A 16,542-nucleotide genomic window follows, 5' to 3' on the forward strand; every position below is an offset into this window, starting at 1 on the left:
CAAGCTAGATAAGGGCGCCAGCTAAATGGCCTCAATGTAAATGCAATTATTCCAACATAACAAGCTGACTCAGCTGGTTGGCATTCCAATGTGGCATTTTGAAAAAGGCAAAGGAAACAGAGTGAAGAGCACATGATAGCACTGCTGCTCCTTAGTGTAGAAATCCACTGTACTAAGTGCTGGGTTTTCTTTGTGGGAATTTTTTCTCATTTCACACTTGACCAGTTGACTTGTCGGGTCGCTAAATACGGAAAATAAAATAAAATAAATTATAAAATAAGGAAATATTCTACTGTATCTCTGGTAGGTTTTAAAAATCTTGCTTTTTATCCAATTTTGTTGTTGTAGATCAGTTAAAAAGACTTAGAAGTTGTTCAAACATCAGAATTTGTTTCCAATATTCAGCAGGAAACGTTTAAAACGTTAAGAGTTCTAAACAGAGTTTGGTGGATTTATTACAGCTGCAGCTCTTTCAGGTTCAGGAAGCAGAGGATCATGGGTAATCTCCATGTTTCACTGCAGAGGGCGCTGATGCTCAGTAAAAGTTAGTCCCACACTCTTTCCACACATTTCCACAACAACAGTGAATTAAATCTCAGTCCATCTATGATCTTGTGCTGCAGCAGGAGCCTCAGAAACACGTGGTTTGTGTGTTTTTCTGCAGCGACAGTGAAGAAAACCATTAAGGGAGAAAGGTGAAGGATTTTTACAGGAGAGGATCTGCAATTCTTCAACATCCACCAGCTGTGCACAACACCTGGAGGCATCACGCTGTGGAAACACTGCAGGAAAGAGTACACTCAGCACCGGAGGGCAAGAGAGGAGAGAGGAGATAGAAAGCTGGAGATTAGAGAGAGGGAGTAGGAAATAGGACAGAGGATGGAGGAGAGAAGGCGGTGACTTATAAACACGAGAGACATATTGTGTGATAATAACAGCTGAACCCGATATAAGGTGGTTGTTGTCTGTCACTGATTCTGCCTTTGTCTTTGTGTAATTATTGTATTTTTCTAAATGTGTTAACAACGTGTATTTTTCTGCACGTGGGGAATAGGAACAGGTAAAACAGCTGAGTGGATTCAATCCTTCAGCTCATCGATAGAGAACTTGTCTTTGTCCTTCAGCATCAAATTAGCCTCTTCCCTTTCTTCTAAGACTCGACCTTGACGGCCGGGAAATACGGCAAATTCACAGGAAGACAGTGACGCCTCCAGACAGGAGGGCGCCGCCGTCACGGGCGAGAAACACGCCGCGTGTGATGAGGATTCGACAGAGATTTGATTGACTGCCAAAGGAGCTGCTCCCTCGCTACGCTAAGTGCATATAGATGCTAGTTAATGGGCTAATTTACAGGCACAGGTGGTTTACAATGCACACGCCGCATCTCGAATACATCATGGGCAATGTGCTCCAGGTTGCTGATATGCAAAGTGCCGCTGCGCTGTGTGATTGCCTCTCCTGCAGAATCCAAGTATATGACACAATCAGTGGGAGATGTAGATTTGTGCAAAAAACCCTTGAAAAACCAAAAAGGTTTTTATTCAAGCGACCTTGTGTTAAAACGGTGAAACCCGACCCTCTGTGAGGTGTCGATATCAAACCCTAATGGTTTGTGTTTACAGAGAAGAATCAGCTGTTTCCTGCTCAGGTGTAAACAAGGTTCTTTGCCAGCGTTTACATGAATCAACACCTCGCAGATTCAATTTAACACCTTCCCCGTGGATTTCAACAGGCACCTTGAAGCCACCTCGGCTCAGCGAGAGGACAAACAAACAACTCGGATCGACGGCCGTCAACTCGCCGAACACATCAACAGGTGTAAATGCAAACGTTACCTGTCCCATTTTAGCATTTTCACACACGAAGGTCTCGTAAGGACTGGAGAGTTCAGGCGGGAACTCGTTGATGTCCAGGACGTGGACGGTGACGGCCACTCGACTGGTCAGGACCGGGCTGTCTGGAAGAGAAACACACAAAACAGATTCAGGTAATCACATTTTTACAGGTTGGGATTGGACTGAGTTTCAGGAATGCTTGTTTCTATTTTACAGCACTGACATCATGTGGATTTCTTGAGTACTAACACCTCATGAGCTGAAGAAGGGTTATGGTTATGGTTGAGACTCCATAGCTTTACTTCATTCAGTTCAGTTATGAAAAATTCATTTTAAAAACACCAGACAATTTTGTGTGACATTAACAATTATGTCTCTCCCAATTCTGACTTCTTACATTATTGTTAAAACTAGGGCTGGGCAAGTTAACTCATTTCAATCGAGTTAACTCAAGTGATGAGTTAACTCGATTAATTATTTTATCTCGCATTAGGTTGGATTATTTATTGTTTTATTGTGAAAGTCAGGCTTTTATTTTGTGAAAGTCTGTTGCTGACTGCTGCAGAACAGGAAAAAAGAAGATAATTGGCGGATAAACAATCGAGTTAACTCATCACTTGAGTTAACTCGATTAAAACGAGTTAACTTGCACAGCCCTAGTTAAAACATCTTCTACCAGTGGTTAAAGTGGTCTTCCTGCCCTGGCGTCCAATCGGATCCTCTCTCTAACCCTAACCCTGTCAGCATCTGGTCAAACACTAGATCTGGATCCTGTCGCTGTGAACACTGCTCTCTGCTGTTTTTACGACGCTTTCGATTAACGATGAAAAGGAGAATTAAATAAAAACAAACATAAATGCATCCCATGGGTTGCCTACAAATAAAGCAGCCCACCACACCCACGTTATGGAATATGGCTCCACGGAGAGAATCACTTCTTTTTCCTCTGCTTCTGTTATGGGTACTAGCCATAAGATGTGCAGCCCATATTAATTATAGCGTAAAGGCCCCCTTGAGAGGGACTCGCTTGAATCCAGGGTTATTTTTTACAGTGTTTCCTCACTGCAGGGGCCGAGTGGGGAAATGTTCTTTTTATGTGGGAAGCCCGAGTAAAGGTAAACTTTATGGATCCGATGTGGGAATAGGCTTTTCTCTGCGGCAGGGGGCTTTATGTGCACTTATTTGTGTGAGTGCACATGTGCGTGGGTGCGAAGGTTTTGTGTGTAGTCGGCTGTTTGAATAGAATGCAGGGGAGGGGAGCCGGGGGGGGGGGCGGAGGGGGGGGGGGGGGTCTTTGGAGTCGTCTCAAGGGGATTGGAGACGCAGCCACAGCTCAGTTAGTAACCTGTCTCTGACCTTGATGGAGCAGGCAATCTTCCCACAGAGGTAAGAAATGACACTGAGCATGGGATTTGCTGCTTGGCACGGACTGAACTACTAACACCGGTGCTTCGCCAGCGGAAAAACTGATATTTTCTGTCAGCGAGGTCCTGAAGACTTTGGCCTTTCAAAAAAAAAAAAACTGCAGCCACTTCAAATCGGCCACATTAATGAAATCTAAGTCCTGGAAACAGACATTCGTCATCTCTTCCTCCTCGTCTCATCGTTATCAACTGTTGCCTGACTCCCAGTGCATCATGGGTGATTTGTGTTTCAGCCCACTAGATGGAGCAATGGCATCGTGGTTATATCCAGATCTGATGAGCGTGACCATCTCAGCCCAGGAACACATGCTCTGTTTACTTCACTAAAGCAGAATCCTGCATTGCTTACTCGAGCTGTCGGGCCATAAAGTTCTCTGCCTTATACGGCTTTAATGTTGGATATACATTTTGAGTAACATGATTTTTAATTAAAAAACCTCACTCCACTATAAAGTCTGCTGCAAAACAGAGATATACAGATTCCTAGTGGAAGATAATCCAGTGAAAATGCAGCTCTAAGTAAGAAATAAAAAACTCACAACGTAAATGTTAAGTGTGAAATTAAATCAGCTGCTGCAAATAGATGGAAAGTGTGTTTCCTCATCGCCTCCTGCCAAGGTTATTATTGCATTAAATAGATCTTCCTCTTTCTTTGACTCCTAAAAAACTGCCGGTGGGTTTAAATGCCCCCAAAAAAAAAAAGCCGGAGCGTTAATCTGGCCCCGGCTCTTCTTTAACAAGCCTTCTGCTGTGCAGCGTGTCCCGGGGGAGCAACACACACACTGCTCGCATTCTGCTGCATGACTGCGGTGTCGAGCGATGACCGCACAAATCTCCCCGGCTTTGTGTCGGTGAAGAGTCTCCAACTCAGGTGTTGTGCTAATCACGGCTCGGGAGGGGGGGGGAAAGAGAGACGGAGAATGTCATCAGACGTCTGGTATTGTTGGATGTTTCCTTCCTGGGTCTTTGTGCCGGGGAATAAAAGGTGTGGGAGGATAAATGTTGAAACAGAAAAAAGCAGCAAGGACAAACGGCGGATGCAGACACAGGTCAGATCCTGAGGTCTGCAGTAATTTGTTGTGTATTGAAAACTGCTGCCAAGTGAGGCTGCTCCAGAAGACTGTGTGTGTGTGTGTGTGTGTGTGCGTGACCTCTCTTCATTCAAACAATGCATTATTTGGACGGGCATCTTTGTTTTAGCATATATCGATGTTCTTCATGGTTCAAAAGCCGAATAACAGTCAGCGACGATAACACAATGTATCACAGAGGAGCCGTAACAACAATCCAATACTCGGAACACACAAGTTCTGCCAAATCTCACTCAAGGTCACAAACACATTTGAACTGAGTAGTTGCGACTCCAACCCTGGAGTCGGTTTTATCTGCACCAGTGCAACCATTACTTTTTTTTTTAAACACTGGCTCTGGATGGGTTTTGTCTTTTCTTTTCTGTCTCTAGACAAACATCAGTCCTTGGTGAGGAGACGCAGAAAGGTTGTTCTACTGACTTTGGGAAAAGAAAGGCGATAAGAATGCGGCGAGGCGGAGGTGTAGGTGTGCTTCCTGCGTCACGTATGATCGGCTGAACGTGGGATAACCTTGTAAAACCTCCTCCTTCTTCTTTTCACTTTATCTCCTCCTCACATTCTATGGCACTTGTACACATGAGGCACACAACGAAACAACACAAACACACACACACACACACACATTGAAAACAAAATGAGCATGTCACGGCCATGACCTTGAGGGGAAGTGAGTAACATCAGTTTCCAAGGCGACAATGACTGGAGTTTTTAACGGGCTATATTTCACAGTCGATCCTAATGAATATACAGCGTGGGTAATTTTGATTGAGCACCAGCCTGCCTCTGGGATAATGACTTTGACGGTTCTTAGCGGATTTGATGACTTGATGACGATGGATTTGCTTATTTATCCGGAAATTTGCTCCACTTCCTTCATAAAAACGTAATTAGCTTGATGACATGTCTTAGAGCCACGGCTCCACATTAGCTCGCTCCTCTCCGGCTCGGGCGCAAAGCGACACGCTGCGACTCCATCGCGGCTGCATCTGCCGGGGCTGTAAAAACTCTGAAAGGTTCCCGTCTTTACTGCAGTGTAAGTAAAAGTTGAATCTGGCAAAGGGGGGGGAGCTCCCTCCCGATGCCAATGTCATCAAACGTGTTGAGAAAAAGGGCAGTTAAAAAACGAAAACAGAGTTGGCGAGTGTGCTGGAGGAGAAAATGTCCTGGAGATACATTCCTCCGGGGGAGTCATCATGGTTTATAGGCATCTATAAACCTTTCCGGGAAAAATGGGATTGAGTATTGACTTGAGTAAAAGTGAGTTAAATCCTTCACACAGATTATGGCCGGGTGACGGACGCTGACACCTGCGTGAATCACAATCAATCCCGGTGTCATACTCACTGAGTTTGGTGGCCACGATGGAGATGTTGTGCTGGGCGATGGTCTCTCGGTCCAGTTGCTCGTTGGTGGAAATCGTCCCTTCCACCGGATCGATGTCGAAGTAGCTGTCCATGTCGCTCTTCCAGTCGATGGAATACCTGGGGACAAATAATCTGTTTGTTTAATGGCATTCGTACCCAACGTAAACCGGAGGATTTAACCACCGTGATCTCGCCCCCTCCCTCCCCAGAGCTCATGAATTAGATGTAATATAATGTTGGCACAGCCTTCATTACTCATTCCGAATGGTCATTTCTAGAAAATGTGCTGAGGATCGCATATACATTCCAATCTCGTAATGGGGCACATGTACTTTGGCGATGCTGAGCAAACGCTTTTTTCTTTGGGAGCATAAATGAATTTTAGGCACTTTTTTGAAACCATATCAATCTCTCTCAGATCCAAAGGCTTGAGACGCTCGGCTCGGCGTCTGAGAACAGAGGGTGAGACGTCCTCTCCTCTGTGGGACAAGTCTCTGGTCGTGTCCACAGCGGCTCTGAGTGCAAACTGAGACACAGAAGAGATCTGAAACCAAACGGCGTGCCACTGACAGCGCCATTCATCACGCCATGCTACTTGAACTTAAAAGGCGATTTTTCATTAATAATTTTGTTGTCATCATCGGTGGCGCTGCCGAAGGGGAAAAGAATATGTTGTTGTCTTTTATGGGAGCTTCACAGGGAAGGTCAGGGGTTGGGGGTTCGGTGCCTTGCTCCTGGACGATAATTAATTTCTCATGGGCTTGAGGCTCGAGTCTTTCAAATCAAGAACAGACGCCATTCTGCCATTTGATCTTAAAAAGGCTATTTCTGGTTAATATTTATCACGCTTGTTTTTGAGCACAGTAGAAACTGGACTCGGGCTTCTGGAGGAAGATGCCTCATGTTCATTCAGATCCCTCTTCAGGAGAAATACTTTAGCAGCTTTTCGTTCCGTCAAATTTTCTGTTTCAATTCAGATTTGTCCACGTCCGCTCTTTAACGCCGAGCAGCGTGCAGCCTGGAAGCGAACATGATCGTGTCCAAATAGTTTAGTGAGAGTCTCTTTGATAAATCGTGCAGCCAAACTCCCCATCAAGAGTTCAAGAGATCAATGGCTTGCAGTTTTTTCCTCGGGGCAAAACTCTGGCTTTTTTTTGGGGGTTATTGGAGTCAAGCTGCTCCTGATGTACACGTTCACAGCCGGTGTGGCCCGGGCCTCTTAACCGGAATATTAAAGGCTGAATCACAAACACTGTGTGGGTGAACGTTTTTGATATTTCCCTCTAACAAGACAACAAACCCCAGCGGCTCACTCTGCTCTCAGGCTAAATGTCAAAGTGTTTTTACATCTACCTTCTGATTCCACAAATGTCTGCATGTGTGTCTCTGTGTGTGGAATAAACATCTAACAAACCAGTTCTTTAATCGGCTTCACACTCGATACCTTCAATTTAAATACTTTAATACATTTTCTCAGCTAAACTGCAGCAGTGGTCCACAAATAAACGCCACATAATTTTGATAAATTTATGTTTTTGTTGTTTTTGCCGGTGCCTCTATAGCAGGTTGTCTTCAAAGTAAAAGCTCAGTGTTTGTTTGCTGCTGTAATGCTTCAAACCGAGCAGGATTACAAAGCTTTTATTTGGAAATGTTTGAAGACTGTACCGGTTGTTAATCAGACTGGAAATAGCTGAATGCAATGTTTGAAAAAAAAGAAAACCACACAAAATTCAGTTACAATTTATAAAAACATTGACTGCAGTTGAGATAAACCACGTAGGATGCACACAGACTGTATTGTACAAGTGTTCGATGTCGACTCCCAAATGGCAAACAATAATTCTGCAGCTGCACAGGACAAGAGGACAGAACATTACCACCAGGTTTACAAAGGGACACTGCACCAGTTCAAGCTTCCATTAAACAGAACAGTGCTCACCAGCAGCTGTGAGAAAGACGTCACACATCTACAGGCTCCGGACTAAAAGCTGCACACATATTAATTAGTGTTATCTCCTGCTCTGGACCACATTGATGTTAATTCAATCCAGCGACCGTAACACACAAAGCAGGAGGTCGTTTAAGAGAAAGAGACGACACATGTGAGTTTATTTGCCACAGTTATTGATTTTTCGGAGTTGAAGGTTCTGCCTCCGAGCCTTTACAGCCCCGGGACATTGTGGCTCTTCAGGGTTTTTTCCTTCTTCTTCACGTGATTTGTGATATTACCATTTTAGACCGAGGCCAAAAGTGCAGTGTTTAAAACCCATTCAAACTCGGGGAAGCTCCATAGAAACGTCCAACAATGCAGTATTCATGATGCCCTTTTGTCTCCCCGGAGATAACTCGGCACTATACCGCTAAATAGCAGAATCAGTAGAGTCTAAAGTCTAAAAGCATAATTCCCTATGCATGATGGGTCATTGGGTCTATTGTTCTGCAGTGAAGAATGCACGGCTGCTCTCTGAAGGCACACAAATGAACAATGTCAGCTGTGATATTGATGAATATTTAAAGTGCTGGAGACAAAGTGGGGATCCGCAGAGTGGAGGGCTATAAGCTTTTTGTTGAACAAATATCTGCCTTTTTCCATTCTTTTGTTGTCTCCGGAATAAAATATTCATAATAAAACAACTGCGTGCAACAGGTATCTTTGCCATTTGCGTTTGCGCTCCGGCAATACATCTTCCAGGAGCCATTAGCACAAAGCAATCTGCCCCCGCAACAGCAGCTAATAGATTTTAAAAACAAAAGGCTCCTCATTCATTTTTTAATGCACTTCCTTTGTCTTTTGGAAAGACAGGCTATTGTTATCTCAGGTTTAATATCAGGATAGCATGCATGTGCGTGTGTTTGTATGTATTTGTGAGGTAAGGTGCACAGTAACACACACAGATATTGGAAATGACTCGGCCTCAGTATAAATCAGGTGTTGATCAAGGCGTGTCAGATCTATAACATGAAGTAATGATGTTTGAATGTCTCACTGGATAAATACCAACTACAGACCGGTCTGTTTTTAAACATGTGTGTTATACATCAAGGCAGGGGAGCTGGAGCAAAATCACAGCTAACACTGGGTGAGAGAAAACCCAGTGACCCCCACTGCACCACTGGGCTGCCCACGTTTATTTTCATGTGCAATATACAAATTAAGAAGTACAGAAAGCGTGTTTCACTTCCTTTGCTCCTGTGTGGCTACAAATCCACGGCTTCCACTTCTTATCAGCTCTCACGCTCTGTTTAGATTCTATCTCTACGAAACGATGTGGTTTCAATGAGAGAAAAAGGTTTGTGGTGTGCACAATTGAGGACATCCCGCTCTTAATTTAGTTGATCTCAACAACAAAGCTGGAGAACAGAACTCCGACAAGATCGTCTTAGATCCATCTCACTTCTCTGAAAAGCCAAACAACACCACAGCACAGTGCTGTATAGTTCCTAGTCTTAATAAGAAGAGGAACTAAAGAATATATAATTATCATCCCAATAAAGACTGTGTATTAGAACACAGTGTAGACAATAAATCTTAAAAAAGCTTCAAAGACTGAAGCAAGACAACCAACCATTTGTTAAAATGATTAAAAGAATGTGTGTAATTTAAGATAGGATGCAGAAATTGATTAAAAATACATTAGAGGTTAAGCGGAAGTTTTTAACTCTATAAAGTCTCTGTTTTAAGGACTTAAATAATAAAAGTTATGCGAGTTCCCATCGCACCACAAATTAAAAAGAGATGTCACAGCTGCAGCTAAAGAACAGTTTGAATGAATTTGAAAAGCAGGTTTAATACAGTTTGTATCATTTGTCAAACTGAAGCCAGATATCAACTGCACTCTCATGCAGATTCTCATTTTCACAGTGAATACATCAGGTGCAGATATGTAAATACAGGAGCACTAATAACGTTGGTGATATTCTCTGATGCGTGACATCACCAACAGCTCCTGACCTGTGAAGACATGACGCCAGCAGGATTCTACATGACAATGTCAAATGTTCTACATAGATTGATTAGTCCTCCAGCTGATGAGTAAAACTGGCAATACTCTCCAGATTAAAGCCACGATGACATTGATGAATGGAGACTGAGACGTTGATGAATGGATTAGAGTTCTCGAACTTTCAATCACTGGTTTCATTATCGCAGTGCTTTGCTCTTAAGCTCTTTTGTCCTCGCGGGAGTAACCAGGGAGATTTGGTTGAACGGTAAAGTCTCTCGAGATGAAGATGTGCTTTCAGTTCCAGACCCACTTCATTCTCCAGAAGTTTTTATTAGCCACTGTGGATTATATAAAAATGATTTACATAACCCCTGCTTAAATAAACTTGGTTTGACCAACTTTGGATCACAGAGACCTGCAGCTTGTCTCTTTATTCCGATGCTGATCCCTGTGAACTGGACAGGATTCAAGCAGCAACAAGCCCACAACACAATCAGACTTTTCAAAACTCAGTTGGTATAGTTGGTATAAAGTTTTAGTGGAAGATATTCAACAAATAATTAAACAACTTTACTGGGATTTTTCATGTTCGGCTCCTCTGTGAAAGTCCATAATGAGAACGGACTTGAAAAATCCACTGAAACTGCAGATGAATCTTTTAAGATTGAAAATGAATGAAATATGTTTTCCTGCCAGAAGAAAAGATTTTGATGTGTCTCTGCTTCTCGTCAAGCTTTTGTAAAATTTCAACAGTTTTAAACTTTAAAAGGAGATTTAGTTTCCTGCTGAATAGAAACTTAATGTTAAAAATCCGACCTTTGCTGCTGTGGTTTAATAAAACCAACGAAACCTAAGCAATTTCACATTCAACAAAAAAGATTTATGATTATTCTTCTCATGAATAAGATGTAGAAAACCTGACTGAATGCTTTTCCAACAGGTGTGGGTCTGTGTGTGTGTGTGTCTGTCTGTGTGTTGTGTGTGCAGTGATTATTTCAGAGAGAAGAGTTTAACTTTACCTGACTGGACTGCTGCTGGCATCTAAGTCCTGTGCCGTCACCGCTCCGATGATGGTGCCTGCGGGTGTGTCCTCATGCACATCCATCACATACGAAGGCTTATTGAACACCGGGGGCTCATCCACATCCAAAACGTTAATCTTCACGGTTGCTGTGTCTTTGAAGGCCCCAAAGCTCTGGAAACGCGGATCCAGATGAGCATTGGTGGCATCTACTTTAAAGGTGTACGCCTTCTTGCTTTCGTAGTCCAGGGGCTGCAGAGAAACAACAAAGGGGAGAACAGTTAGAGTTTGTTTCACGTCGACAGTTTATTCCTCGAATCATAATCGTGTCACAGCGTAGAAACGTGTCAGCAGCACTCCTGCCGTAATTCACTTCTCTCTGAAGTGCTCGTCCCGTACCAGAGAAGAGCTCTTGAGGAAACACTGTAACTGAATAAGAGCATCAGTGTTGACTGCTGTTATTCCAGCTCTTGCAGGGATGAGTAACTGCGATCAGATGTCAGCCGCGGCGTATCCGACAAATTCCAGGATTTGGGTGATTTCCAATGTTTACGTTCTCTGCACAAATCACATTGTTCTCAGCTGAGTGAAGAGCAGGAACAAAAGAGGAGGAGAAGACACGTGGGGGAGAACAACCGGAAATGTGACATCACAGCTGATGGTTATTGTGTAAACGGAGGTGAACAGCAGAGCCGGGCCTGATGCATGAGAGACTCCCGGTAGGTCCTGACCAGGTTAATGTTTTAACCCCCGACACAGTGAGGAAGTCAAGCCGGTGTTTACATGGTTCAGCAGAACCTGAACCTCCGTACAAGAGTTCCTCAGACAACAGCTCGGGGGGGGGGGGGGAGGTGCGTTCTACCGCTTCAAGCGCCTGACATATCAGCTCAGGGTCAATTAGTCAGAAAGCACGGGGAGGCGTTGGCAGCCTCGGCGTGTTCGGGCGCTGAGCTCTAAACATCCGACAGCAGTGACACCTGTGCTCGTGCTGCTGCCCGTCTCCTGCCCGCTCACGTGTGACCGAGCCCACTTGGCGAGCTCGCAGTCGGCCACGCTCCACCGGCCCCGGAGTCACATGAGAGACGTTCCGTTTGCTGTATTTCAAATTGACTAACATGTTAGCGCCACGGCAGCAATGCTATCTCTCTGCCCCAGGACTCGGGCTCGCCTGGCACGTTGCTCCGGAAGACACAACGTGCAAACAGCTGGTGATAGAGCTACGACATGAGCTCGAGCAAAAGAGACGGCGAGTGTGAGATGAGAGAGAGAAAAGTCGTTTTTCTGCTGCAAGATAAATACGACCAATCATCTGTCCAAATTAAATGCACATGAATTAGCTGTGTAATTAGAGTCCAACTACTAGAAATGATCAGAGACGCTGCAGTCATGATTTCACAGGGACAGCAGATGCTTCTCGAGCCCTCAGTGTCTCTCATCCATCGCCATGGTTTCACCGTCTCTCCGCAGCAGCAGGTGTCCGTTAAAAGGAAAAAAAGGGGAAAAGCGAGTGCTATGTGAAGGCGAGCCAATCTGAAACCAATCACTGACCATCAGACAGCGTGATTGGTTTGATTACAGTGCGCCAGATGCAACTGGCCGAGCGCGGCTCTGAGATCCTTCAACAGGAAACACACTCTGTCCCTTTCAATCTCGCCCAAGAAGTGACAACACCGAGAGAAGAGTGAGGCTCCGGTACGGATAGTGACTTCAGTCTGGGGGCGCCGTTCGAATTGATGATCCCTACATTAAAACTCTCCCCGCCAAGCGACACCTACAAAGTGGATGAAAAACACACGGCAGTCATTATTTCAGGTGTTTCCAAACTCCCTGCTGGTTCCCGTGAAGAGCTGGAGCTCGGCATCAAGAGAAATCCAATATATTTCGTGTCGCAAAGTTTTAGAGACTCCAACGAACGCATCAATCGATTTGGAGTTTTCAAAAGCACTTTGGAAAAGTGAGGAAGGTAAATAAATGCCTGAATAGCAGGAAGTGATGCAGGCTACATCACGCCATGCTCAGATTAGCACGTTTAGACAGACGTGCACGGCTCAGCTGGAACACACGCACAGGTGGAGAAGGAGGAGGGAAGGCGATGGCGAGGAGGCGGACAGCAGGAGGTGAACACCAAGCTTCATTAGATACGAGTCTCACCGGGGACGAGGCGAAGCTGCTCTCCATCTCAACATGCTGCATCACCACAATTAGGAACAAGGCCCAAACTCTCGCCCTCTGTAACTGTCTAATTTCCACGTAGTCCTCGGCTTTGTGAAGACTTGAGGAGTGTGCGGCTGTTTCCACACAGAGCACAACACAGCTCGGACAGAAGTGCCCCTCAGCAAGAAAAGCAGGAGTCCCGGAGTTCCAGCTGACAAATAATTATGTGCGAGAAAAAGCAAATGCCTTCATTTGAAATAATTGGGCTTGATAAGTAATGTAGAGGTGCAGGCAAGTTCAGCAACATTAAAACTGTAAGTTTGAAAAGAGTTTTAGTTTTAACACACAGCTAACTAATTAAAAGTATTTGATCACATGCCCACAAAGCAAAATATATCATCTCTTTTTACCTAATTAGCTATGACATAAACTAAAAATAAAATAACAGATGTGCTCAAAGTCAAGACGTCAACTACACAATGAGCTGTTTCTACTGTCAACAACAAGCTGGTGATTCAGGTTGTTATTGAACTTAGAAATTGCTGCCGATAGAAACTAATTAACGCGGCTACGACAGGAGCGAGCTCGTAAAACAGAGAAGCGTTTGATCCAAGTGAACTGTGGATTGGAAAAAAGCCGCAAATGGGTCAATTTTCTTAATCACGCTGGTTATCCTAAGAGAATTAATTTAATTGGTGGATATGTAATTGCATCCACGAGGAGATAATGATGTCTTTGTCTGTGTTTGTTTGTTTGTTCGCAGTATTACGCAGTTACTACACAACCGGGCTGGAGCATGACCGGAGGAAGAACTTTGGTGCTGATCCAGGATTTGATTTTAAAATGAATTCCACTAAAGAAAACATCACAAATACATGAATGTTGACTTCTCAGTGTTGATTCAACTAAATCAGCAAACCCAGGACAGACTCTTCTTTCTTTAGCTCCCCCAATGTGGCCACCAGGGGGCCGGACTAGCATCTGAGTGAAATGATCATCCACACTTTGAGGGTCTCCAGACCTTTTGTCAGGTAAATTCCTCGATGAATCCATCACTACACGGCCGCTCATTATAATATTTACTTAGCTCTTTTGATTTATTTATCCAGTCTCGTACAGGCTACAGTATTTCATCAGCACTGAAAGGATGTGTTAAACAGGTGATCATTAATTTACAGCAGAGAAAGGAGACGACATCGCAGGAACAAATTGGAGCTCATTTTCCCAGCAGACGGAGGAGGGAGCGGCCCCCCCGACACCGGAGGAGCGCTGCGTGGACCACCACATGATTAAATGTCCTGCAAATCCCTCAGATTAATTCACATACTCCGATTTGGGGCTGCAAAACAAAACACAAAACTGTGGCGTGCCTGGCTGCCTTTCCAATATGTCTGAGATGCAGGACGGCCCAAGTGAGTGTCTGGGCTATGTGTTGTTAAATAGGAATGAAATGAGGCCAGGAGGGGGGGTAATGAGAAACTCCCAGTTAATGAGAAGACGTGCTAATGTGTCAACACTTGACTTGAGGATCAAATCCGATCCGGGGGCCATAGGGGAAATTTCCTGGAAGGGAGAAACTGGTCATTCCTCCTCCGACTGCACGGATCATTTCTCCTTTTTCTCCCCTCGTCACTGGAGATGCCCTAGTTACACAGAACCACTCTCACCCTGTATGCACACATATGTTCCTCTTAAACGCGTCGCAGACACATGTGCATGTTTCCAATTGCCCGTTTGAAGTGTCTCATTACGGCCTCCGGTTGTTATGCACATCTTCTAGGCTGCGGCGGACACAACAAGGAAGTGCAGCAACTGTAGGATGTGTGAGGAGGACAGAGCGAGTTCCTCTCATGTCAGTGCTGCTGCTCTTCAACATCACAACAGAACGCACTTGAAATTCTAGACATGGTGCGGCGCCCTTTGATATGTAAATGTGCACCTTCATTGCACTGCCAGTGATACTGAATGAAGGAACTTTTTTTTTTTTTTTTTTCCTGCTGCCAATTGAACCTGTTATATTCCAAGGGAATTTTGTTAATACAGGACAGGGGGACTAATCAATGCATGGCGGTCTCGCAGGTACAGTTTTACACTTCACACGTCCGGGGCGTGGCCACGTCCTCGTGTGCATGTGGAACGAGGGAGGAGCCTGTTGAGGATTTATAGTGAGGTATAATAATAAGAGCAAATCCATGGACTACGTGTCTCACTTGAAACCTCACCGTCCCTGCCTCACTGCCGTCTCTCCTCTCAGTCCAAAGTGTTCGTTGCATCTGTTTGTTTCTTTCCAGCCTGGTGGTTATTTTGGGGGATGGGTGGTGGGGGGGGGAAGCAGGCTGATATGCATATTTAATAAGTTCTCAGTGTGTTTGTGTTCACTTGAGTAGCACAATAGCACAGTTCGATATTCTCCTCAAACCACTGATACGGGGAACGGTCTTCTACCAACACCCACGGGCCAATCCGTGTGTTTGTGCTGAACCTGGTATTACCTGAAGAGGCTGGTGATTAAAACAGAGGGGGGGGGGGGGGGTTGCAAAAACACCGCAAATGTTGTTTAATCTGTGATGCGCAGGGCGGCCTTAAATCCATTTAACCACAGTATTATATATTTACAATACAACTTATGAATCATTAACACCCCCTCACACCATTTATCCTCCTGAGAGCAAATCAAAGCTCAGCAGAAACATGCCTGGAATATCTCGCACGTTTCTAATTGCGGCCGCCCGTAAGCCCAAACCTATTTTCTCCGAGCAGAAGCTTTTTGGACGTGTCTGGTCGCTTAATATCCGGCGCGAGGGCGAAACCTCTTGATCCCACATGACAGCAGCCATCATCGGGGGGGCTGCAGATTTGCCTGTTGGGGCGCAGTAAAGCTCTAATAGTCCGAACAACGCCCCCGATAAGCTCAAGTCATTATTTCTGGGATGCAAAGCTGCCACAGTGAGAGAATTTCTCTGAGATTTTCCCCGAGATAGGCAATTATAACTCCGGTGGTGTGAGTCCGGACTAATATCAGTGGTGTGAATGAAGGACGTCTCTATAAGGTCAGTGGAGTCGCTGACTGACAGTTTGAGCCTCGGCCAATCAGAAGGAGGGATAAAGACCTCTGGCGGCCGGACTGACCACGGAGCACAATGAGCTCATCATGAGAAGAGAAAAGCTCACAAGCCCCGGAGAGTCATTTCATGTCCCTCTTAATACTCTCGCTTTATTGTGCTGCCATCAGTCACATGGGTTTGTGTCCTCGGCCGCCTCCGAGCATCTCCATCACGCCAGTGCTCACCACAGTGGAATGCCATCGGGGGGGGGGCCTGGCCGGCAGCCTTGGCGTTGGGGGGGCGACTGTGAGAGACTCACTCTGCCACTCGTTATAGGACCGAGAGTTCACCGAGGGATGAGCCCCGAGACACCGGTTTAATCTATTACACCCTCGCCTCCTCGGGCCACCAGGGGGACGTCACTTCATCGACTCGGCCTCCTCTTTGTCCCTCTCTCTCTCTCTCTCTCTTTTTCTACTCTTTTGCTGTCCTTCTCCCACACTCTCTCCCCGCTCGGTTGCTTGGTGACGTGTTATTCCTCTGCGCCGGGCACCTGGAGCTCCTGCTGCTCCGGTGTATTGTTCCTGTCTTCCCTCCTTCGTTTGACTCCTTTTCACACCGAGGCCTAAAATAACTAATTTCGCCTCCCGCTGGAACATTCAGCT

At 45.2% G+C, this 16,542-nt stretch overlaps 1 protein-coding gene across 1 annotated transcript in view; it reads right to left on the reverse strand.

Moving 5' to 3' along the window:
* LOC133026852 (cadherin-12-like) overlaps positions 1 to 16,542 on the reverse strand; it is a 55,445-nt gene that overhangs the window by 7,972 nt on the left and 30,931 nt on the right. Inside the window, exons 6-8 of the mRNA XM_061093830.1 lie at positions 10,678 to 10,931; positions 5,695 to 5,831; positions 1,836 to 1,957 (exon numbers count right to left, since the gene is read on the reverse strand). Of these exons, the coding sequence (XP_060949813.1) occupies positions 1,836 to 1,957; positions 5,695 to 5,831; positions 10,678 to 10,931 (513 nt within the window). The remainder of the gene's footprint in view (positions 1 to 1,835; positions 1,958 to 5,694; positions 5,832 to 10,677; positions 10,932 to 16,542) is intronic.

Source organism: Limanda limanda, chromosome 20 (genome assembly GCF_963576545.1).
Source record: "Limanda limanda chromosome 20, fLimLim1.1, whole genome shotgun sequence".
Taxonomy (NCBI): domain Eukaryota; kingdom Metazoa; phylum Chordata; class Actinopteri; order Pleuronectiformes; family Pleuronectidae; genus Limanda; species Limanda limanda.